Source organism: Berghia stephanieae, chromosome 1 (assembly GCF_034508935.2).
Source record: "Berghia stephanieae isolate SIO BIC M18660-M18661 chromosome 1, UCSD_Bste_1.3, whole genome shotgun sequence".
In the NCBI taxonomy this organism is placed as follows: domain Eukaryota; kingdom Metazoa; phylum Mollusca; class Gastropoda; order Nudibranchia; family Aeolidiidae; genus Berghia; species Berghia stephanieae.
In genome coordinates, this window is record NC_088360.1 from 39062327 (window position 1) to 39086230 (window position 23904).

Consider the following 23904-nt stretch of genomic DNA (forward strand, 5'->3'; position numbering starts at 1 on the left):
TTTCCATGGCTTGTTTCTGCAGTCGAGAAAAAACAATCGATGAGACAAAGCGGCAGTTAGAAAATGGATAATTATACTAAAATATATTATAAATAAAATATCCGATTCGCATTAGGCCAACTAATTTACAGTTGGTAAATAAAGGAATTTGAAATAAAAAATTTCTGAAAGAAAAATATTCTCTCTCGGATACCGGTCCATTCGATAGTGAAGCGAAAGATTTACCATCTGGGATATTAAGATCCCAAATTAACCGTTATCATGCAATATACCAAATTCAAATCAATCTGTAAAACTCAATTGTAACACGTTTTATCAGCTGACGTGTGTCATGTGCTCTGTATAATATTATTGTGATTTGTATGTGTTTTTTCTTCGTTTCATCACTGGAATTTTATATCAAATATTCCTCTAAAGATCCATTTCTTCGCCCAATATCCGCTATTTTTTTAAATATTTTATCAAAGGTACCAGACAGAGCAAGAAAGAAAAATACAAGAAAAAAAAAACATCCCAAAAAATAATAATGACCGTAGACAGCTGTCACCCGAGAAGCGGGGTATTTGACGAGGACCATTGAATGAGAATTTTTCTGGGCTTTGTAAATACGATGTAATTAGAAGGGAGAAAACTCATTTAAAAGATTAAGATATAATATTTACAGGGTTTGATCCCTGCAATGTTGAATTCTCTCGTTTTTATGACAGGGATGAAATGGCAGTTATTTTAAACAGCAGAGACATGAGGCCCTTGGAGCCGGTGTCTATCCCGGTTCCTAGAGCAATACACGGGCAATCACACTCACTTGCAACCCTTTGCTGTGAGTGGGGTTTCTAGATATTTTCTGTCTTGTCTAACAGGGGGGGGGGGGGGGGGGGGGGGGGAGTTCCCGAACTGCACCTAGGATACAGGTCACTTCGAAAGTGAAGCGAAAGATTTACCATCTGAGATTTTTAGACCCCAAATTCGCCGTTATCATGCAATAGACCAGATTCAAATCAATCTGTAAAACTCAATTGTAACAGGCCTTATCGGCTAACGTGTGTCATATGCTCTGGATATTATTGTGATTTGTATGTGTTTATCCTTCGTTTTATCATTGGAATTTTATATCAACTTGTATCTACTGTCTACAGGATCTCCTCGTGTAATTTATAATAATTTTTAAAAATTAGATTTTTAAAAATAGTAAACTGTGACTTATTTCATTTCAACGCAATGGATACAATTTATTTTACAACGTTTTGTCATCGTGATCTGTTTTTATCAGCTATTTTTGGAATCCCACTAATTGCCATTCTTACATCATTAGAACGTAATGTTTATTATCAATATTCGCAACGAAACATTCTTACCAATGTTCACGTCGTCGTAAATAACACACAATTGAATAGTAGTAGTAGTAGTAGTAGTAGTAGTAGTAGTAGTAGTAGTAGTAGTAGTAGTAGTAGTAGTAGTAGTAGTAGTAGTAGTAGTGGTAGTGGTAGTAGTAGTAGTAGTAGTAGTAGTAGTAGTAGTAGTAGTAGTAGTAGTAGTAGTAGTTGTTGTTGTTGTTGTTGTTGTTGTGGTCAGTTCTTGGACCTGTGATTTTTGTTCTCTACATACATCCACTTTCAAAGGTTATCAGGGGCTTTGGCCTGTCCTATCACCAATATACTGATGAAACCCAGTTATTTGGATCTGAATGTACTAAAAATGTCATTAGGACATATGAAAAATGTGTACTGGGTGTAAGGGATTGGACGGGTATCAACAGGTAAGGTTGAATGACGACAAAACGGATGTGATGTATTTAGGGAACAGAATATTTTGGAAAGGGAAGAAATTGAAAGTGGGAGAGGTGTCAATAGATATTGATGACAAGGTCAAAAATCTTGGAGCATTCTTAGATTCGGAACGGTCGATGGGCCATCAAATTAAGACAATGATCCAATATCCAATACTGATATGTCATTTGAAAAAAAAAAATTGGATCTATTCGACAGTTCCTTTCTGAGGATGTTACCAAGAAACTTCTTTTTTCTCTTTTATTTTCAAAGCTGGATGACAGTAATGCTCTGTTGTTTGGTGTCTCAGAAAATAAGCTCAGGCGGCTGCAAACGGTCCAAAAAAAATGCTGTGAGATTGGTCTTTCGAAGGCGGAGGGTTGACTCCATTACCCACATCTCCTCCGAATGTTGTCTGGAAAACACTGCCCCTCCATACATCACTCCTAAAGAGGTATTCGACAACCCGACCTTTCCGTTCCTCCAATGACACCACCCGTTTGGCTATCCCACGCATTCGTACAAAGGCGGGATAAGGTCCTTTTCTCATTTTGGTCCGTCTGTATGGAACAGCATTCCACAGAGCATCCCAGAATCCATATCATTGTCTGTTTTCAAGAAATCCTTGAAAACATAAATTCTTTTTTTTTTCCATGTCATGTACTTTCTATATTGTTTTGTGTTGATGTAATTTAAAGAGTCAAGAGCCTCATTGCTGAGGATACCGCGCGCTCTATAGCATATTATTATTATTATTATTATTATTATTATTATTATTATTATTATTATTATTATTATTATTATTATTATTATTTATTATTATTATTATTATTATTATTATTATTATTATTATTATTATTATTATTATTATTATTATTATTATTATTATTATTATTATTATTATTATTATTATTATTATTATTATTATTATTATTATTATTATTATTATTATTATTATTATTATTATTATTATTATTATTATTATTATTATTATTATTATTATTATTATTATTATTATTATTATTATTATTGTTTTATTATTATTATTATTATTATTATTATTATTATTATTATTATTATAGTAGTAGTAGTAGTAGTAGTAGTAGTAGTAGTAGTAGTAGTAGTAGTAGTAGTAGTAGTAGTAGTAGTAGTAGTAGTAGTAGTAGTAGTAGTAGTTGGTACAGTTGAATCCACATATAGTCATCAACTCTTGTCTCAAATTTTTTGTTCTTTATCTAAGTTTATTCCATTGATAATGAATGAAGTCATCCTCGCTTAAAATGAAACAATCTTTCTAGTCCAGCGGTGTTAGTTTTATCAGGATTCTACTGTGTAGTTATGCAATTGATAAATTAAAAAGTCGATCAAAAACATCAACGAAGCCGCCGGAAACTCAGTGTAGCCCTTGCCGATTGCCTTGTTATTCTTGACTTGATTCTTGCAAGAGACGACTGATGAGAGAAGTTGCAACATATCTTACAGCGAACTATTTATAAAAAACAATATTCGTTCTGAAAGGTTTATTCCTGCTTATAATCATTCATTTGCTATACATTAATTGCCAATTGTGTTATCCTCATAAATTATATACTTTAAATATGAGAGGAGGGTGGTCGTTGTCGTGGCCGAGAACGCAAGATGGCCAGTTAATAGTTAACGAAGTTGAAGTGGCGGGTTCGAATGGGTTGATTTTCTTTTCTTTTCTTTTTTTTTTTTTCTTTTTTTTTTTTTTTGTTGCTTAAATTTCAATCTCGAAATCTAAGCAATTTGTTTAATTGGTGTGTACATTCGCGTTGTAACTTTTAAAAATATAATTAATCACAAACTCAAAACTATCTTTTTTAAAGTCTATCTCTCTAGAACTTACAATAATACACAACTATTGACACTGATTGATTCAATTGTCAATTTTAATGTCACTGTCATTGCTGTTGCCATTTGTGCTATATAGATCAATGTTGTTGTTTTTTAGGAGGCCTTCCATAAGCTCCTGGTGGCTGTAGGGAAACAACCCAGACCCATAAATGACTGTCATTAATTCCCAGACACTGGGGATAATTAAAATTCGTTATCCCCAGACACCTGTCTGGGGATAACGAAATTTCGATATTCCCAAACACATATTTGAAACTGCGCTCTTTTAAACAATTATCCACATTCCAGAATATGGAATTAGGTAGTTGCATGAAAATTTGAGATTGCAGCAATTGTTTTCAAAATAGTCTCATGCTATTCTGCAAGAAATACACTTTTCAATGGTACCAAAATTATGACAATGTGACAATTAGAACCAAAGTTACGGGATTATTAGTCCGCAAAAGTGGACCAAAATACTTAATATAATTTAAGAGGAAAAAAGAAACTAAAACTGTGACCAGAGAGCAACCGAAAAGCGGGGGAAATGGAAAATCACGGTTATTTGGGGTGGAATACATATAAAACCATATATCAAAATGATCGCAAAGGAAAGACGAAGCAAATTTTTAAAAAATTAAATGATTATTATGCAATATTATGCAACGTCATGCAATTACATAACCCTAGAAAATGAAAAAAAAAGACGCGAGGAACGGATAATAACTTTAAAAACAGATTTGAGGGTGGTCTTCTTCCAGAGCATGCTTACAATACTATGGCTATGATTAATTTTGAACACAAAAATTGTTAAAACAAGAGGAAAGGAGCGTAAACGTATGAATTTAGACACTAAAGTTGTGTCCTTGGGGAAGGCACTTAATATTTGGCATTGGCAAATGAGCAACAGACGAAAGATGACTGGTATTCGGAGAGAAGAAAAAAAAAAACAAAAAAAACAATGAACAGGGCTAGAAATAAAGTTGAACAAGTGTCAGTAAATGCAACTTGCAAATGTACTGCCCAATGTTTTTGCATCCTTGGACAAGACATTTGGGCACCAACAGTACTCGGGAGAAACAAGCTTGCCGCTTTATATATGCAAACATGGTCAGTGATAAAAATGCAAAATTAAAAACAAGAACTACATAAGAGTGGTAGAGAAAACTTAACCTGAAAATGCAAAATTGAATATTACGTAACATATTACATAATAACAAACAATAAGCCGATAAATACCGACACTTTGCAAACTTTCTGCAACATGGGCATGTCATATATCAAACTGAACATCTCGAAGAGATGTATCATATGACTAACTATTAAACTACATTAAAATTGAAATGAACTTTAGAAAATTTGATAATTGCTTTGCATTCAACATCACTAAGAGAACAGATTAAAGGGTACTCACGTACTGACTCGCTTAAATCCATAAGATGGCTGATATGTGGCAAAAGACAGAAGACAACAAAATCTAGGCACTCTGGGTTGTTGGCTGCATGGAATGTAGACACAGGCAATATCCAGGTAATGATACTGAATAAATACATCGAAGTCCAAGCAATGATACAGAAGTAGTTGGGGGAGACTGACGATCGAATTCATGTTGTTACTTCAATTTCATATTTAAAATACAAGGCAGATTATTGGAGCTGGAGGAGGCAGTCGACGGGAGTTGGAGGTGGCAGACAATCAAATTCATGTCGTTATTTCAGTCTCATATTTAAAAATACAAGACAGACGACTGGAGTTAGAGGCGGCAGACGACTGGAGTTGGAGGTGGCAGACAATCAAATTCATGTTGTTATTTCAATTTCATATTTAAAAATACAAGGCGGATTATTGGAGCTGGAGGAGGCAGATGACGGGAGTTGGAGGTGGCAGACAATCAAATTCATGTTGTTATTTCAATCTCATATTTAGAAATACAAGGCAGATTATTGGAGCTGGAGGCGGCAGACGACGGGAGTTGGAGGTGGCAGACAATCAAATTCATGTTGTTATTACAATTTCATATATTCAAAAATACAAGGCAGATTATAGGAGCTGGAGGTGGCAGACAATCAAATTCATGTTGTTATTTCAATCTCATATTTAAAAATACAAGACAGACGACTGGAGTTCGAGACGGCAGACGACTGGAGTTGGAGGTGGCAGACAATCAAATTCATGTTGTTATTTCAATCTCATATTTAAAAATACAAGACAGACGACTGGAGTTCGAGGCGGCAGACGACTGGAGTTGGAGGTGGCAGACAATCAAATTCATGTTGTTATGTCAATTTCATATTTAAAAATACAAGGCAGATTATTGGAGCTGGAGGAGGCAGACAATCAAATTCATGTTGTTATTTCAATCTCATATTTAAAAATACAAGACAGACGACAGGAGTTAGAGGCGGCAGACGACGGGAGTTGGAGGTGGCAGACAATCAAATTCATGTTGTTATTTCAATTTCATATATAAAAATACAAGGCAGATTATTGGAGCTGGAGGAGGCAGACGACTGGAGTTGGAGGTGGCAGACAATCAAATTCATGTTGTTATTTCAATCTCATATTTAAAAATACAAGACAGACGACTGGAGTTCGAGGCGGCAGACGACGGGAGTTGGAGGTGGCAGACAATCAAATTCATATTGTTATTTCAATTTCATATTTAAAAATACAAGGCAGGAAATGAAACATGAAAATGTGGTGTCATAATGAACGTCTGACTCTGAAAACAAAAAAAGTACTTCGATTATGATTAAATCAACAAAATTAAAAGTTATATAATAATTTTTGTTGTGGTAAAGAGTAAAGTAATGAATGAAATATACTTGAATTGGCTCTATCATGCTATTCTGTATTATTTGTATTGAAATTAACCACATTAAATTAAACCAACACACTTAACCTGCAGAACAAACAAAAATAAAAGATAAAAAATAATATCAGTGGAACATAATTTTTAGTTGTCCGGTATCATCCCAGTTAAAAAGTCATTTCAGTTTCAACATTCATTCATAAAATAAAACTAAAATTATGGATGGGACTATTTTCAGTCTTTTTACAGCAATTATTTAGCTTGAAATTATTTATACAAGTCACAAAAGCAAACGCAGTCGATAGTTTACAGACTGCACTGTACACAGGAGACTCGGGGATACATCGAGAGGCAATCCTGGTTGGCCGTCGCCAACTTCATGAACACGCATCGTATTTAAAGTCACTAAAAGACGCTTTCGCCAGCATCAATCACCACCAAAATTCACACAAATAGAGAAAAATGGTTGGCGAATAATATAACATTAATTAAAAATAGGTAATATAATGAAAAATGTATTTAAAATGAAGTTAAAACTTACCAAATTTTCAAACAGCTGGCATCTGAACAAAGAATGAACGGATTAAAAATCTGAAAACGCCGCCTGATGCGCTGGCTTCTCCCTTTAAAATGAGACCGGAAGTGACGAAATTAGTGCACAGGAAGCGATTCCACGGCAATGGAAGTAAAACTATGTTCACCGGTAAACACAATTTTCACTCCAGAGCCGTAACATCGATATCGGGGCTCGATCAGCGGCTCAGCCACGGGCGATGCGACTACCTATGGAATGTTTCCAAATGCACATATATGTAGTAGAAATAAGGAGAGTTAATAAAAATAAAATATCTATAAAAACATAAAATTAACCAACATTAAATTAGTTGTTACTACATATACTATATAATATGCGTCGATTTCGAAGTGGGTGTCATGGCCGAATGGTTTAGTTGTCTGCCCTGGAATTTTTACCAGAATCGACGTTGCGGGTTCAAATCCTGGTTCCAACACTTTTTTTTTTTTTTAAATTCCGTCTTCTTTTTACAGAACATTGCAAGGGATAAATGTCCCATCCATCCTCCCCCCACCTCTTTTATTTTTTAAGTCTCTCTCTCCCTCTCTCTCTCTCTCTCTCTCTCTCTCTCTCTCTCTCTCTCTCTCTCTCTCTCTCTCTTGGTTCCTTTCTAGTTTTTAGCAAATTGTCATATTCGTCCCCACTCCGATCTCAAAAAGTGTCTAAAAAGAATAAATAATTAAAAAGCAAACAAACATAAATATTCAGAGAGCGACCAAATGGTCAGATAGAGGAGAAAAAAACAAACAATATTTTTTTTTTTAATAAAAACTATTTTAAGAAATTCATGCTCAGAAACGGAACAAATGGCCAAACAAAAAGGAGAAAAGAATAGACTGGCACCAAAAAAAAAAAAAAAAAAATTGAGGTGGGGGAGGATGGATGGGACATTTATCCTTTGCAACGTTCTGTGAAAAGAAGACGGAATTTAAAATTTAAAAAGTGGCGGAACCAGGATTCGAACCTGAACCCACAACATCGATTCTGGTAAAACTTCCAGGGCAGACGACTAAACCATTCGGCCATGACACCCACTTCGAAGTCGACGCATATTGTGTATATATGTAGTAACAACTGATCTAATGTTGGTTAATTTTATGTTGTTATAGATATTTTATTAACTTTTCTTATTTCTATGTGCATTTCCATATTCACAGCGTCCATAAATTGCTTTAACCGACCCTAACCCTAAGAAAAAAGTAAAACCTAGACTAACAATATCAATAGGAAAAACAAACACCCTAGGATTGGATCTTTACTAAGACCTATATATGTACTAACCCTAATAGAAAAAAAAACAGGACTGTTTTGCACTACCTTTCAATACTTCAAGGCAGTGTCTACGTACACGGTAACCGGGCACCTAGCCTCAGGATCTACGTACACGGTAACTCCGGTAACTGGTTTGCCGCTACAATACAAGCAATGGATGGACCTCGCTCTGTATGTGTGTGTGTGTGTTATTTAAAAAAAAATCAAACATTACAATATAATCCATTAAAGGCGAGATTCAAGGTTACCATGTATGTTACTGTTACCGTGTACGTAGATCCTGAGGCTAGGTGCCCGGTTGGTAACGAAAATAATGATACCAAGATATCTGCGATATTCCTCTTTATAACGAAGTTATGCATCTTTAATTGAACCCCCCAAAAACTTAGTAAAAGGGAACGGCAATTTCCACTCAAAACTTTCTTATGGGCGAGTTGGGTCACAATTTGACTCCCACTGCTGCTGCTCACTAAACTGCCTAAAGTTACCGTGTACGTAGACACTCCGATACTTCAATGACAAAATGGTGGAGAACCAAAACAATGGTCATGTTAATGTTAAGAAATTTTATACTTTCACTTTCACTTATTTATCAAGGTTTGTTCTCGAGTTTTTAAAATGCTACTATAATATATAAGATAATTGAATAAATAAACACTTGACAAAAGATCCACGGTGAAAATACTAATTGAAAGAGATATACTTTTTTTATTAACAGTTAATTAAAACTAGTAATAAGCTGTCATTTTCCGCAGACATCCTTAAATTTAAAATGTTCATCCTTTCTGGGACTACGCAGCGATAATGATAACAACATCAACAAGTGTATAATTTGGATGTTACTTTTATAGGGTGGGGTGTTCCGATTTGGACCACCAAAATGGCTCTCTCAGCTCAATGACTTCTATTGGCCGCACACAGAGTAATTGTGAAAATAACTGTTGCATATGTTGCAAATACGACCATTAATCTAAAGTGTTAGATAAAATGCTAGTCCATTACCACATCTCATTTGTGTGTTAGGCCTTGATTCATGGGCCCTTGTCACTTGTCCCAATCCGGACACCCTGTGTTCCAATTGTGATACCCCTTAATGCCAATTCTGACACTCCTTTGACAATTGAGACAAATGCAACTAACTTTTCGTAGTTTGAGCTAAGATTGATGTCAAACAAGCTTACTTTCACGATTTGAGTGAATTCATTTGATAAGATTCAACTGTAAAGCTAGTTTCTTTATGAATTTAAGCATTTGGGACAGCGTGGCTCAGCAGTACAGTCTTTGCTTCATACCTAAAAGGTACCGAGTTCAATCAACCGCTGCACTGTGTGGTGTCCGGGGTCCCTCAACTGAGAGGGTCAAGAATAGCCCAACGCCAAGCCAGCGTGTCGTAAAAGGTGACTAATGGTGTGTGATTCCCCCATCTTTGAGTCACCTGGTCCTCCAGGTTTGGGGTTGGCAAAGGGTTAACACCCCTTTCCGTTAAACTCAAACCGTCACAGAAACGCAGACGGACAAACCAAATCCTTTTTTTTAGCTTGGGCGACCAATATACAGAGAAGTGGTAAGACCTGGAATGAGATAAAAAAAGTAGCTCAGGATAGAGAAGGATGGAAACTGTTTGTCTGTGGCCTATACCCTGACCCAGGGTGAAAAAGGCAATGATGATGATGATGACTGTGTGGCCTTGAGCAAGTCACCTCGCCCTAGCTCACTTTGCGGCGCTGCACTGCTGCTGATGCCTGGGTTATTCCAGTCTTCCCTTGGAATAGACCCTAAAGACTAATTTCCCGATGGAGATGAATAAAGGAAATTTTATATTTTATTAAAAAGAATGGAAAAGCATTAATGATTATGAAAAAATATTGATTTGACGATCTCAAGAAACAGTGACGTCATTATAAATTATCCTTTTTTGGTAACAGTCTACTGTACGACGAGAGGAGACTTCACTCATAAATAATTCAAATTGATTGTTTTCACAGAAAACCAATATTTTATTCAGAAGAATATTCAAATTAATAAGAAAAAAAAACTTTCAGACATTAAAATTGAAAACAAAAGACGACAAAACAGAGCAAATTGAAAAAGTCATGTTTGAAGTGTTGACAAATGGGTGTCTAAATTGGAACGACTGGGTGATTTGGTGGCAAACATTTTCAAGATCTATATTAATAAATATAATTTTTTAAAAAATACATAGATATACTTACTTTTTGATTCCAGATGATGTTAGCGCAAAAATTTCAAAACAAAATGTGAAAACTCCTTTTCAATTGTACAAATGTTTCTTTATATTTCTACTTCGACTTGAATTCGTGAAAAGGGGATGGGAGAAGCTTGTATCCGATCTTCCGAGTGAGACAAGGAATTTAAGAGATGATTTATTTGATTATTTCTGACTGTGTTAAATTGGAACTCAGCTTTATGTCATAATTCTTATTAAAATTAGGTGTTAAAATAGTAATATGTAAGGGTGTCCGGATTGGAACATCCAGCTCAACTACAATAGCAAACCCGCTACATCCCTGAGTGAAGGCTGGTGAACTCGCCTTTCAGCATTTTGGTCCAAAGTTGTGGAATTTGCTACCATTTTTAGATACGTTCATCTTCACTGGATGATTTCATGCGTCGATTGAAGACATTCTTATACCGACAGGCTTTCTTTTGATTATGTGTGTAATTAGCGTTATGTTACGCACCCAGAGCCCTCCAGATGAAGGGATGTTTGGCGCACTATAAATCTATACCATTATTATTGTTTCATTATTAAAATCTTTTTATTTAGCAATGAGATTGGGCTTTTATATAGCTCTGCAGTGCAGTATAAATTCCTCGTACTAATCTTAATATCTGAAATTTAGAAATTTCTCTGCTTTTTTTTTTTTCTCTCATCTTAAATATTCTGTCCAAGCAAAAAAGAGGAATACGTGTTGTACTGTATATATCCACTACAAAGTGATCAACAAGGAGTCCCTAGCTAATAATTCAATGACCACATTTAACATGTAGGACAAGACAAGACACTATATTACTATTACATTTGTTTTTTTTAAATTGCCTTTTGTTTACAGGCTGGCCTTAAACCAGAAAAATAATCAAGATGCCCAAGGCCTGCAACCACTGTGGTTGTACTGAGATTGATACAGATCCATCCCGAGGAGATGTCATCTGTACAAATTGTGGTACTGTATTGGAGGACCAGATTATTGTGTCAGAGGTCCAGTATCAGGAAAATGCCACTGGAGGGGCTTCAGTAATTGGGCAGTTTGTTTCCAATGATGGTGAGCTTCATTTATAAAATAAATAATGAATGTATATATAGCGCCAAACATCCACGTTAATAGTGCTCTGCGGCGCTTTACATAATTTTTTTTTAAAAATCATGATACTACATAATATGCATGAATACAGAAGCAAAATCAAAGCAACATCTATTTCATAAAAAAATAAGCCCTTCACGTCTTCAGACATACCCTGAAAGATATTAAATTTTCACAGGACTTTGTCTGAGGACTGAGTGCGTTCCATAGGTGTGGAGCAATGGATGAAAAGGCTTTTTTTAAAACCAAAAGTGGATTTTTAGGTGGTAACCTACTTCAGAAGTTGGGAATGAGATGATCTTAAAGTTCAAGTAGTTTCATATTTTTTAATTTGTTCCAGCATATATTCAGGTGCCAATCCATCCAGACATCTATAAACAAAGCACAATAACTTAAAGTCTATCCTAAACTTCACAGGAAGCCAGTCCAGTGCATTTTTTTTTTTGGGGGGGGGGGGTCGATATCAATACTATCCTAGTGTAACATACATTAGAATGGTTTGTTGGTATTAAAACATAATTATTATTGTTGATATCATTATTTTTATTATTAATTTTATTGTAATCATAAATAAAAGATAATGGCAATAATGTTTATAACCTTAATGCTATGGTAAAAGTAAGTAAAAAGCTCTATAAAAAAGAGAGTTGATTTAAAGGGAATATTTCTACATTGATCTTTTGTTTACAAACCTATCAATGAATGGAGCAAAAGGAGGGAGGAAAGATGATGGAGGTGTACTGGCTTTTATATTTATAATAAAATTCAAGTTGTTTTTAGTGATTGTTAGTATGCATTTGAAAAAATAGTATGAATCCTTCATATTATACTTTTTTGAAAATATGCTTTACCATCAAAAGCTGTCTGTGATTGTTCTTTCCCTTGAAGTTGAAATAAACCAAAGCAAAATAGGAGCATGCCGAAGAAGGATGATTTTTAAAATTCATCTTACAAATGTTCTTAAAAATTTTTTTGTTTTTTTTTTCATTTTGGTTTTTACAGTTTTCAGTGTTGGTGTTAAGAAATCTTTTTAATTTAATTAAAAAAAATGTTTTGCAGGTACTCGTGCCCAGTCATTCCGTGGGGCTTATGGTTTCAGTTCTGAAGATTCAAGGAAGATCACTTTAGAAAATGGTAGGTTTGTATCACTTTTTCTTCTTTCATTTCTTTAAAATGTCCTTTAGACAATAGGAACCATCTCTGTGTTTCACCTCGCCTTTTATGAGCTATAATTATCTGAACTAATAAATATTGAAATTTATTTTTGGTGGTCTCTAACTCTCCTTATTTTTATTTCACACTGAGTGTTGTTCCCTCAAATTACGTATTTGGGTTTCACATAATTTGATTTTGTATATCTTTTAATTTCACAGGTTACAAGAAATTGAAGGAGTTAGGTCACCAGGTACGCATGCACCAAAGCAGCATTGATACAGCTTTTGGATTTTTCAAGATAGCTGTCGCCAACAAGTTTACAAGGGGACGTAAAATGGATTACGTCTTAGCTTCCTGTCTTTACTTAGTATGCCGTGTTGACCCAGGTGGCAGTGAGGACTTGGAATATATCCTTTGTGGTTGCTGACTTGGTATTGCTTAGACTCAGATGTGATAGTGTGTATTAGTTGGAAAGAGATGATATTTCTTTCCCCTTAAATCATCTCTCTTTTAAAATTATCTCTTTTTATTAATATCTGAAACCTTTTTTTTTTTTTTTGTTTTTTGTGGGACTTTTGGGCGGCCTTATGCCAGCATTGGTTATCAACTATAATTTTTATTTGGTAACTGCAACTCACTGAACACTAGATCAGCCATAATACTGTTCTTTTGGCATTGTATACCATCTTCCTTCTCTCAGACAGTGAAAATTCCTAAAAGTTAAAGTGCCATTATAACTTCTAAAGCTAAAATCACCACTATCGCAACATTACCACTTATAACTACCATGTTATCATAAACAGCATCATTATCAATGTGCATTAGCAGAAATTTATGTAATTAGACCTTGGTAACAGCATTTCATTTGCTGACAGCATTGTTTGATATTGAAATGGAGATTGTTATACAATGCATTCATGTATTTTTTTAAAAAATGAATATCTGTTTCAATTGATTCTGATATTTTAATGATTAAGAGGTAAATGGAATCCAACTAATGTAGTACATTATGAACATTTTCATTTATTTTATTTTTTTTGGTCTCATTTGATTAAAGTACTTTTTTAATTTTTTTTTTTTGCTTTAACTTTGCTTCTGATAGCAGAGTGTTCATATTATTAAAATTAAAGGAAATAGGAATCAAAGCCATCAGTGAAGTATTTATGTTTTCCCTGAAATGACAAATAAAATGGATAAAGGATACTCAAAATTAAGGCAATGGTCAGACTAAGGTTTATTGTTATAAAAGTTGGAATTAATATCTTGTGTTGGAATAAAATTCAGGTTTGTTACACCATGTATGTTGTTGTCAACCTTGACTAAAATTACTGATGCTAATAGACTTCAGTGATCTGATTCAGGTACGTTAAATTTTTTTTAAACCTGACTAATTATCTTCGGGCCGTTTTACATGTCACATGTTAACAAGTTAGATTTGTTTTAAAAACCTGTGTTCAGCCATTTTGAATGGATATGTACTGAGAGAGATTTTCTACTTTACAAATAAAAGCGTTATTAAACAGTTCTGTTTTTTTTTAATGCAAGAGGAAAACGGTTGATGGCTCAGGTTATTTCAGTTTGTTGTAAATCTATAGTTTATTCTTTATCATGATATTTTTATTAATGTTTTGGCATATTTGGGTATTTAAATAATCATTAATATCACATGCGTAAAATAGAATAACGTTCATTAATTCAAATTTCAAAATGTTCTCATAGCTTAATTCAGAATTGGTGTAGGAGAAATATTGATTCTTGTTTCAAGTGGTATACATAGATTGTTATCTTTAAATCTCATAAATTTTGTTAAACTACATGTTTTTTTTGTTTTTTTTTCCAAAATAAAATCCAAAATTTTGCAAGCAAAAAAACCCAACCAAATTTGCAATTGATTTTCTTAAAAAACTAACCATAAGTTCATGAAAGAGAAAAGCGTTGTGAGCCTGAGTAATTGGTAGAGAGAGATTTAACTTTAAAATGATCATTATAAAAAGCTTATAAGGTTTTTAAAAATCCTCCCTAACAAAGCTGTGTAGCATGCCTACCCCCAATGTCAAATTTCAGGGACATTCTACGGATAAAACCTCACACTCCAGGAACAAAATGTTCTCGCTGGTGACCATATTACATCGTCCTGCATTCACTCCCCAGTGACATCTCCCTCTCATAGCCCAAGGTTCACTCCCTACTAGTGTCCGCCTTCCATAGTCCCAGGTTCACTTCCCACTGAGTCCATATTCAAAAGTTGCAGATTTTGAGGCTGCAATGATTTTTTGGGCCACGTTGCAAGCTATGCAAAAATCCGCCATGCCAGGTTATATATCACAGCTTAATGATCGCAATATAGATAAGCTTTGCCTTCATTTTCTGAATGCTCTCTCAATAAGAGTAGTTCTAGTACTGAAGAATGAATGTCATTGTTTGTTGTGTGCTCAAAGCTAATCATCATTTCTATTTGACAGGTAAATGTTCATGTGTTAGGCAGAACTTTTGTACAGCTTGCCGCAGAGTTGTGTCAGAATATCAGAATTGTAGGTAAGTCACAAATGTACATCAATTTTCATCATGCATTATTTGATAAGTAAATATATAGCCACCAGTCTTTGTATCTGGTTTGGTCCTTTTGTGAATCATTTAAATTGTGTTATTGTGATATTTAAAAATAGCCATTATGAATATATAAAATCCTGTTTGTTAGCTTATTTGAAAAGGAAACAGAAATTCTTTGTAATACATTGTGTGTTTGAATGTTATTCAAAAAAATATTTTGCAATATCCTCTTATTTTTGTTTATTTACAGTTATAAGATTATGCTAGTTTTGTTAACTAGAAATTATGTATTGATTTGTGTTCTGGATTAGCAAACTGCCTGAAATAAACTTTGACTTGAATATATTATATTGATTATTTTGCCTAATATCTGTATTTTTGTTTCTAGACCCCATAATCTACATTCGTCGGTTTGCAAACCAGCTTTGTTTTGGAGACAAATTAAACAAAGTCGTGGAGTCGGCAACCAGACTGGTGGCAAGGATGAAGAGAGACTGGATGCATACAGGAAGACGGCCTGCTGGGTTGTGTGGGGCAGGTAAGCATCTCAAGTGATGTTTTAAATGTCAAAAGAAAATGGTCACTGTTTACCTTGCCTCAGAAAATAATGCCTGAACAGCTGAACAATACCATATCAATTCTAAAGCATTTTAAAGGGATAGTTTATATAGAGTAATGGCCTCGCCATTTGAATTAATACAGATTTCTTCCCGAAATTTACAGATTTAAAATTTTTTTTTTTTTTTGCAAGTCTATTCACTGCATTCATAAAGAACAAAAAGCTTGAAGTTTTATTATTAAAAATTGATTATTTATGTTTATGACTTAAAAGCGGGGGTTCAAATTTTTTATTTTATATTTATTTATTCATGTTGAGACAGTCCTCATAGTTTGTCATATTAATGAAAAGCTCTTTTAATTTAATTAAATTTTTTTCTTTGATTTCAGCTATTCTCATGTCAGCTCGCATGCATAATTTTAATCGGACAATTGATCAAGTGATCAAGGTGGTGAAAGTTTGTGAAAATACTGTACGGAAAAGGTAACTAGTATATGAACTTGGGCCAAAAGGTCGCTTTTGTGACATTCAACACCTAAAGACATTAATATTTACTTATTTTGACCACTATGAGGTCCCAATAGCTCTGTGGAGCATTCACTTTATATGCAAAGGGACCAAGATCGATCCTGGGTGCAGTTGAGATTTTTTTTCTCACCCCTTCTGTCTACCCTGCAGTGAATGGGTAGCTGGGTCTGTTAGATCTAGAGGAAAGTACTTTGCAATAGACTAGCCCCCTATTTGAAGGATAGTAAGAAATTGCTATTGTCCATTTCACAATAAAGAAACCTGGATAAACTTCGGCTCCATGGGCCTATTGACTCTTAAGCACTACTTTTTAGAATGCTACGGAAGGATTTTGTCGTCATTAATTTCTTTGCGTTGAATTGTGATTGGTATTAATTAAGAAGATGAGAGTTTGCTGCTAAAAATTACAGCAGTAAGAGCTTTTTAACTTGTCGAAAAAGACCTTTTTTTGAAGCTGATTTGGCAATTCTTTTCGTGCCAGTATATCTTTTTTTGTCATTCACATTATTTAACCCAAAGAAAAAGATTAACCTTGGATTGTTTATATAATTCTTTGAATGATTTAGTAATGATGTTTTTTGTGTTCATCTATTACAAAAATAACCTTTTGCCACAGCCCCCCCTGGCGGGTGGTTGGATGGGAGCATCACCCTTGAATCATATACCAATGATGTTCGCATGGGTGTACGATCCGATAGTGATGTCGTTTCTTCTTCTCTTTACTAGCCTATCCTGCTTCTTTGGTTTGTGATTGTATTTTTGACAGGGGATATTTTTTTTCTGTAAATCTTCTGCCTGTTTGTTCTTGGTTATTTATAATTTAGCTTATGATATCTTTAGGTTATGATTTTGATTTACATTTGTACTATTTTTGTTGGATTGCTTGTTTTTTTGTTTCAGCGGTCTCTCATATAACCTCAATTGTGTTGAAAGAGACCTAAAGCAAAAAAAACAAAACAAAAAACAAAAAAACAGCCCCCCTGTACATTTTAATCAAAATGATCATAGAATAAATTCCTAGATGCTTGTTTTGTGACAACAACCTCCATTTTAGGCAAATTCAAATATCTTATTCAAAGTGTTCTTGTGAGTTTTGTCTTCCATAAACAATTTTACTGCTTGTCGTCTTTTAGAATTTTTAATGAGACCTAGGATTTATTTTCATTTTTGTAAATAATGTAATGTGTTTATTGTTTTTTTTGTTTTGGTTTGTTTGAATTTCATAGACTGTTGGAATTTGATAGCACCCCGTCTGCCCAGTTGACCATTGAGGAGTTTGACAATGTGGACCTGGAGGCTGAACAAGACCCTCCATGCTTTACGGAGGGGAAGATAAAGTCGAAATTGGCACAAGAAAAGGTTTGGATATTATTCATCTCATGACATGTTACTCTTTGGTAGGATGAAACTTCGAATCTTTTTCTTTTCCATAATTAGGTTTAAGTTTTCCTTTATTTATATTGTTCATATTTTTTTTTTTCACATGGAAAATGTATCAAATTAACAAGATGATGTTATTCAGATGGACTGAATGCTTTTTTTTTTTTATAAAGAGATTGGTTGAAAATCCAAGTTAGGAATAACCTCATGGTATTAGATATACCCAAACGTCTTTCTTAAAGATATGTCCTTTTTTTTATTTGAATCTGTCAAATTTTAGAAGCCCATTAATTTTGTGGTTGATTGTTATGCAACCTATAAATTTGAAATCCGGTTTAACTTTTTTTCGTTTCTTTTTCTTCCAGATGTTGCAAAATGAAGGAAAGCTCTCTGATGCTGTGATAAAAGAAATGAACAAGTTTCAAGAGAACATCACTAAATCCCTTAAATACAATAAGAAATATCCCGTTCAAGGTGATTCATGGCTTGGAAATTCAATATCAATATTTCAGGGATGCTAAATGTCTGTTTTTTCCAGATTTTCTCAGGGTTTTTTTCACATCTCAGTTCACGCCAAAGAAGCTTTTCCTGTCTGCAAGACCACAGAAGGGACCTTCTTCTCAAGACATAGATATTATTATTTGAATTGATACAACAAAAGCCCCATGCACCCACATAGGCAAGGGTAGTGTTAGGAGAGATTATTTTGTTTGCTCATTTACGAGGTTTAATGGAAGCTCAGGCCTCCTGATTACTGGTGATCTCTAAAATGAAAATTTTTTTTAATTGAGCTTTTGTATAGCGCAATATCCACTAAAAGTGCTCAAAGTGCTTTCAATGGGTCCCTGACCAACAGCAACATGTAACATGTAGAACGAAACATGATACCTGTTGGGCGATATTACAATTTTTTCTGACAAAGACAATGCTGTTAACGGCCAGGTACTCATTTTAGACCTGAGTACGGTGAGAGAATGTGAGTAAAGAGTCTTTTCCAAGGACTCACCTATGCGCTGAGCGAGGCTCGAATCCAGGACCTTCCGATCCGAAAGTGAGTGTCATACCACTAGACCACATAGCCGCCCTAGTCAGAGCAGGCTGAATTTCTGGGATTTTTTTTTTTTTTTCTTGTATTTTTCTCTCTACTTTGTCTGGCACTGTTTCATAACATTTTTCAGATTTTTATCTGTGTATTTCATTGAGAAAAGTGAATATAATTTCGTGCCATGTTTTTTGAACGACATGAGACCATACAGAATCAACAGTACCATTCAAGCTCATCAACGTAAAAGGAAATAATACAACTCGTAAAACACAAAATGAATGAATTAACAGAAAGGACAAATATTTAAATGTATGTCTTAACTTTAAAATTTCCCTTGTGATGTTACAATGTTGGTAACCAAGATAGTTTTCTAAGGATTCTCATGGTCATTATAGCAGTTATCCTTCATTAATCGTTGTCTTGTCCTATTTTGTTCTTCATCAATGTAGATAAGGAAGTGGTCAGAGATGAGGTGAGTGCTGTGAAAGTTCTGGATGAGGAGATTGTGAAGGAAGTGGCAGGGCAAGACTGGGATGGCTCACCTCAAGACTCTGTTGGAAATACTGACAGTATAAACAACACAATGATTGTTATTGATGATGGTATGTGAGATATGACTTCTTTCATTGAGTAGTCACCGGATGCTGTTTATGTAATCAATCTGATTCAGGGTGATGTATTTAGTGGGGGGGAAATATAATTTGTCTCTTTTAAAATATTTGCCATGGTAACGTCGTTAAAAAAAATTATTTTCCCCTTTATGGTAGGTTGTTTTAAAAATTCTTAGGATTTATAATGTCTAAATATGATCATATTAAATATTGCACAATGATAGTATACCTCTTAGTTTACGTTATTTATGGTCTTAAATAATCATTTTCTGTTAAAACTTTTAAAAGGATTAAATTGTATGGAAATACTCTCTTCATTATGAATAAATCAGCAAAAATATATGCATTTTGCTTTCAATTCTCATTACTATCCTATTCTTCCTTTTCCCCTTCTTAACAGTGCTATCAGCACCCATTATGTATCATAATGCAGTATTAGAACACATGGTGTCACGATACAAAAATTATGTCTTTTTCACCATGACATCAGAAGATATCGTCGTCTGGACATTCCACGAAGGAATATAGATAACTCTTCAAACAAGATGTCTAATGTTAACAGGAATCACCCATGTTGTCCAAGTGAGCAAATTGGGGGTTAATAATCTTGCTCAAGGAAAAAAACGAAAGTGCCTGAAGCGCAGCTCGAACCCGGGTACTTCCGGGTCACAGTGCAATGCCTTAACAACTCGGCCACTTCACCCCCAGGATACAAACTTAGCACAATTACATTCAATTTTGTATAAATTACTATTTTCTTTTCACTATAATTCCATTTTCTGTCAGATGATCAAGAGTCAATGAAAAAAGAAGAAATAAATACGGACACAGAGGAAGACAGCAAAAGTTGTGTGAAGACAAAGATAGAAGATGGAGAACTTGACTTGACAGGGATTGATGACAATGAAATTGACAAGGTGAATCTTTCTTACTTTGTCCCCTCTTTGTTTCTCTTTGAATTGCGTATAATTATCAACAGGCTAAGGAATAAGATTAACCCCGAAATCGCAGAAGAACAATATGGATTCCAACCTGACAGAGGGACAAGGAACGCAATATAACTCCTCCGTGTTTTAAGTGAAAGAGCTATACAGGTTCAGACCCCACTATACCTCTGTTTTGTCGACTACAAAAAAGCTTTTGATAGAGTACGCCACGAAGAAATACTAAAACAACTGCACTCCATTGGCGCTGATGAGAGAGACCTCAGACTCATGCAAACATTATACTACACCCAGCAGGCATCTATCAAAATCGGAAACTCTACAGGAAATTCCATTCCTATTAAGAAAGGAGTCCGTCAAGGGTGTGTTGCCTCACCAGATCTGTTTAATCTATACCAAGAAACAATCATGAGGGGCATAAATAATATGGAGGGAATAAAAGTAGGAGGTCACAACATAAATAATATAAGATACGCAGACGATACGGTACTCATTGCAACATCAGAAATCCAACTTCAAAAGATTGTTGACAAAGTGGTAGTAGATAGTGAAGCCAAGGGAATGGAAGTGAATATCACCAAAACGGAATGCATGGTAATACAGAAAAACCCGAAAACAACAACACCTGCAATATAACGATTCACGGCGAGCAACTTACCAACGTAGAAAGTTTTAAATACCTAGGTTCAATAGTGACAACAGATGGAAGATGTAACCGAGACATACGAGCAAGAAAAACTCAAGCCAAACAGGCCTTCATGGACCTGGGAAACATTTTGAAAAACAAACAGATGTCGTTCAGGATTAGATTCCGAGTCTTGAAGTGCTACGTGTGGCCAATCTTGTTATACGGATGCGAAAGCTGGACTACAAATGCAGAAACACAAAAGAACATTGAAGCTTTTGAAATGTGGTGCTTGAGAAGGATGCAGAGAATATCGTATACTGCACACAAAACGAACGAAGAAGTGCTAAAACAAACATACCAACAAAGGAAACTAATGCCCTTAATAGTGGATCGACAACTATCCTTTTTCGGACACATAGTAAGGAAAGATAAGAATGAATACCTGGCAAGTTGTGGAAAAATACCTGGTAAACGCGCCCGGGGGAGACAAAGAAAAACACTCATAGACCAACTGAAGGGCTTCACCAACCTAACAATCCAAGAGCTGTTTGAAAAAGCAAGAGACAGGGAGGAATGGAGAGAGATAATTCATGCAGTATCCGAAGCCTGGACCAGGCATGGAACCTAGAAGAAGAAGAAGATTTTCTGAACTAAGATTAAAAGTAATGAATTTATATAGCATCTTTTGCCTGGGCCTCAATGTGCTTTTACAATAAGTTATATCGTGGTAAATATTACAATAATATGTCAAAGGAAAATTATAAGGTAATACTGCTTTGATTATTTTTTGTGGGTTGCTTATTTTTTGTTTGTTTTGTTTGTTATTTTTTGGGATTTTTTTTTTGTATGTTTATGTTTTGATTATTTAATCATCAAATTTTATACACCAAATAATTTTATTCAATTACTTGCAGTTAATTATGTCAGACGAAGAAGTGAAACAAAAGTCACACTGGTTTGAACTGGAGTTTGGTGAATTTATGAAGATTGTTAAAGGTGAGTACGTCTCTGGTATCAATTTTATACTCTCTTTTTTTTAGATTTTAATAAGGTGGGGTTGGGGGCGGGGGGGGGGGGGGGGGGGGGGGGGGGGGGGGGGGGGGGGGGGGGGGGGCGAGGAATCATGTGGAATATGTTAGATAGTTTTTCTCTTTTGCATACTTTTAATCAAGTCATATTGATTTGCTTTTGTTAGTGAATAAACCCGATCGAATATTGAGTCATAATTTCTTAATAAAATGTTGATACAACATACACATTTTGTGGAACACCCCATTTATTTCTTAAAGCAGTCTCCATGTAGAGTCATGCATTGTTCTAATAGTTGCTTTTAGTTAATGGTCTGTCACTAACTTCGAAATTAAAGACAATATCTGTTAATTTGAAGCATACATGTTGTGTTTTATTGTTGCCAATGGCCGAGAATTGTCGGTACTGAACTGCTGATTACTGCCATTGTTCCAACAATTGTTGACTAGCTCTGCTTTTGTGCTTCTAATTCTATGCACAATTTCATTTTTAATCAACACTTTTATTGTCTTTTGAGCTCTCTGTTGCATACGAGCCATGGTGCATACGGAATGCTGTGGACTTTTTTGGGGGGGGGGGGGGGGGTATAAAAATGACCATTGTTCAAAAAGCTCTAATTCCAAAGTATTTGACCTACATACAAACATTTTAGTGTCTTAAAATGTAAGGGAATGGGAATTTTTTGAAAACAAGGCAAATAGTGCAGCACGAGAAGTTGGAAGTCTCCGGAGACCTTAGCAGTCTGGGAGTTCATGAGATTAAATGGTCTGATCAAAATAATATATATCAATACCATTGAAGTCAATTTTATTAATATCAGTTGAAATAATTAGATGTCAAACTTTTGATATTCCTCCTTTCAATGTTAATGGTTATTATCACTCGTTTTTGTCACAACTATTATTGTGCGATAGATTTTTAGATTGATTATTCTTTTGTTAATCTCTCATACACATTTTAGCTTTCAATTTTTTATTTTATTTTTTTTTCAGAGGGAGAGGGAAGAATCATGTGGAATATGTTAGATAGTTTTTCTCTTTTGCATACTTTTAATCAAGTCATATTGATTTGCTTTTGTTAGTGAATAAACCCGGAATCACAAGAATATAGAGTCATAATTCTTAATAAAATGATTGATACAACATACACATTTTGTGGAACACCCCATTTATTTCTTTAAAGCAGTCTCCATGTAGAGTCATGCATTGTTCTAATAGTTGCTTGAGTTAATGGTCTGTCACTAACTTCGAAATTAAAGACAATATCTGTTAATTTGAAGCATACATGTTGGTTTTATTGTTGCCAATGGCCGAGAATTGTCGGTATCGAACTGCTGATACTGCCATTGTTCCAACAATTGTTGACTAGCTCTGCTTTTGTGCTTCTAATTCTATGCACAATTTCATTTTTAATCAACACTTTTATTGTCTTTTGAGCTCTCTGTTGCATACGAGCCATGGTGCATACGGAATGCTGTGGACTTTTTGGGGGGGGGGGGGGTTAAAAAATGACATTGTTCAAAAAGCTCTAACTTCCAAAGTATTTGACTACATACAACATTTTATGTTTAAATGTAAGGGAATGGGAATTTTTGTTAAACAAGGCATAATAGTGCAGCACGGAGAAGTTGGAAGTTCCGTAGCTTAGCAGTTTGGAGTTTATGAGATTAAATTGGTTATCAAAATAATTATAATCAATTACCAATTGAAGTCAAATTTATTACATATCAGTGAAATAATTAGATGTCAACTTTTGATATTCCTCCTTTCATGTTAATGGTTATTATCACTCGTTTTTGTCACAACTATTATGTGCGATAGTTTTTAGATTGATTATTCTTTTGTTAATCTCTATACACTTTCTAGCTTTTCAAT

General features: G+C 34.6%; 1 protein-coding gene across 1 annotated transcript in view; it reads left to right on the top strand.

Annotated features, from left to right (window-relative positions):
* Nucleotides 1-3161: 3161 nt before the first annotated feature.
* LOC144974080 (uncharacterized) overlaps nucleotides 3162-23904 on the top strand; it is a 32029-nt gene continuing 11286 nt past the window's right edge. Inside the window, exons 1-13 of the mRNA XM_078916974.1 lie at nucleotides 3162-3284; nucleotides 11353-11562; nucleotides 12661-12735; nucleotides 12975-13163; nucleotides 14086-14117; nucleotides 15219-15291; nucleotides 15695-15844; nucleotides 16255-16348; nucleotides 17620-17752; nucleotides 18139-18247; nucleotides 19268-19420; nucleotides 20216-20346; nucleotides 21916-21997. Of these exons, the coding sequence (XP_078773100.1) occupies nucleotides 11382-11562; nucleotides 12661-12735; nucleotides 12975-13163; nucleotides 14086-14117; nucleotides 15219-15291; nucleotides 15695-15844; nucleotides 16255-16348; nucleotides 17620-17752; nucleotides 18139-18247; nucleotides 19268-19420; nucleotides 20216-20346; nucleotides 21916-21997 (1402 nt within the window). The 5' untranslated portion in view covers nucleotides 3162-3284; nucleotides 11353-11381. The remainder of the gene's footprint in view (nucleotides 3285-11352; nucleotides 11563-12660; nucleotides 12736-12974; nucleotides 13164-14085; nucleotides 14118-15218; nucleotides 15292-15694; nucleotides 15845-16254; nucleotides 16349-17619; nucleotides 17753-18138; nucleotides 18248-19267; nucleotides 19421-20215; nucleotides 20347-21915; nucleotides 21998-23904) is intronic.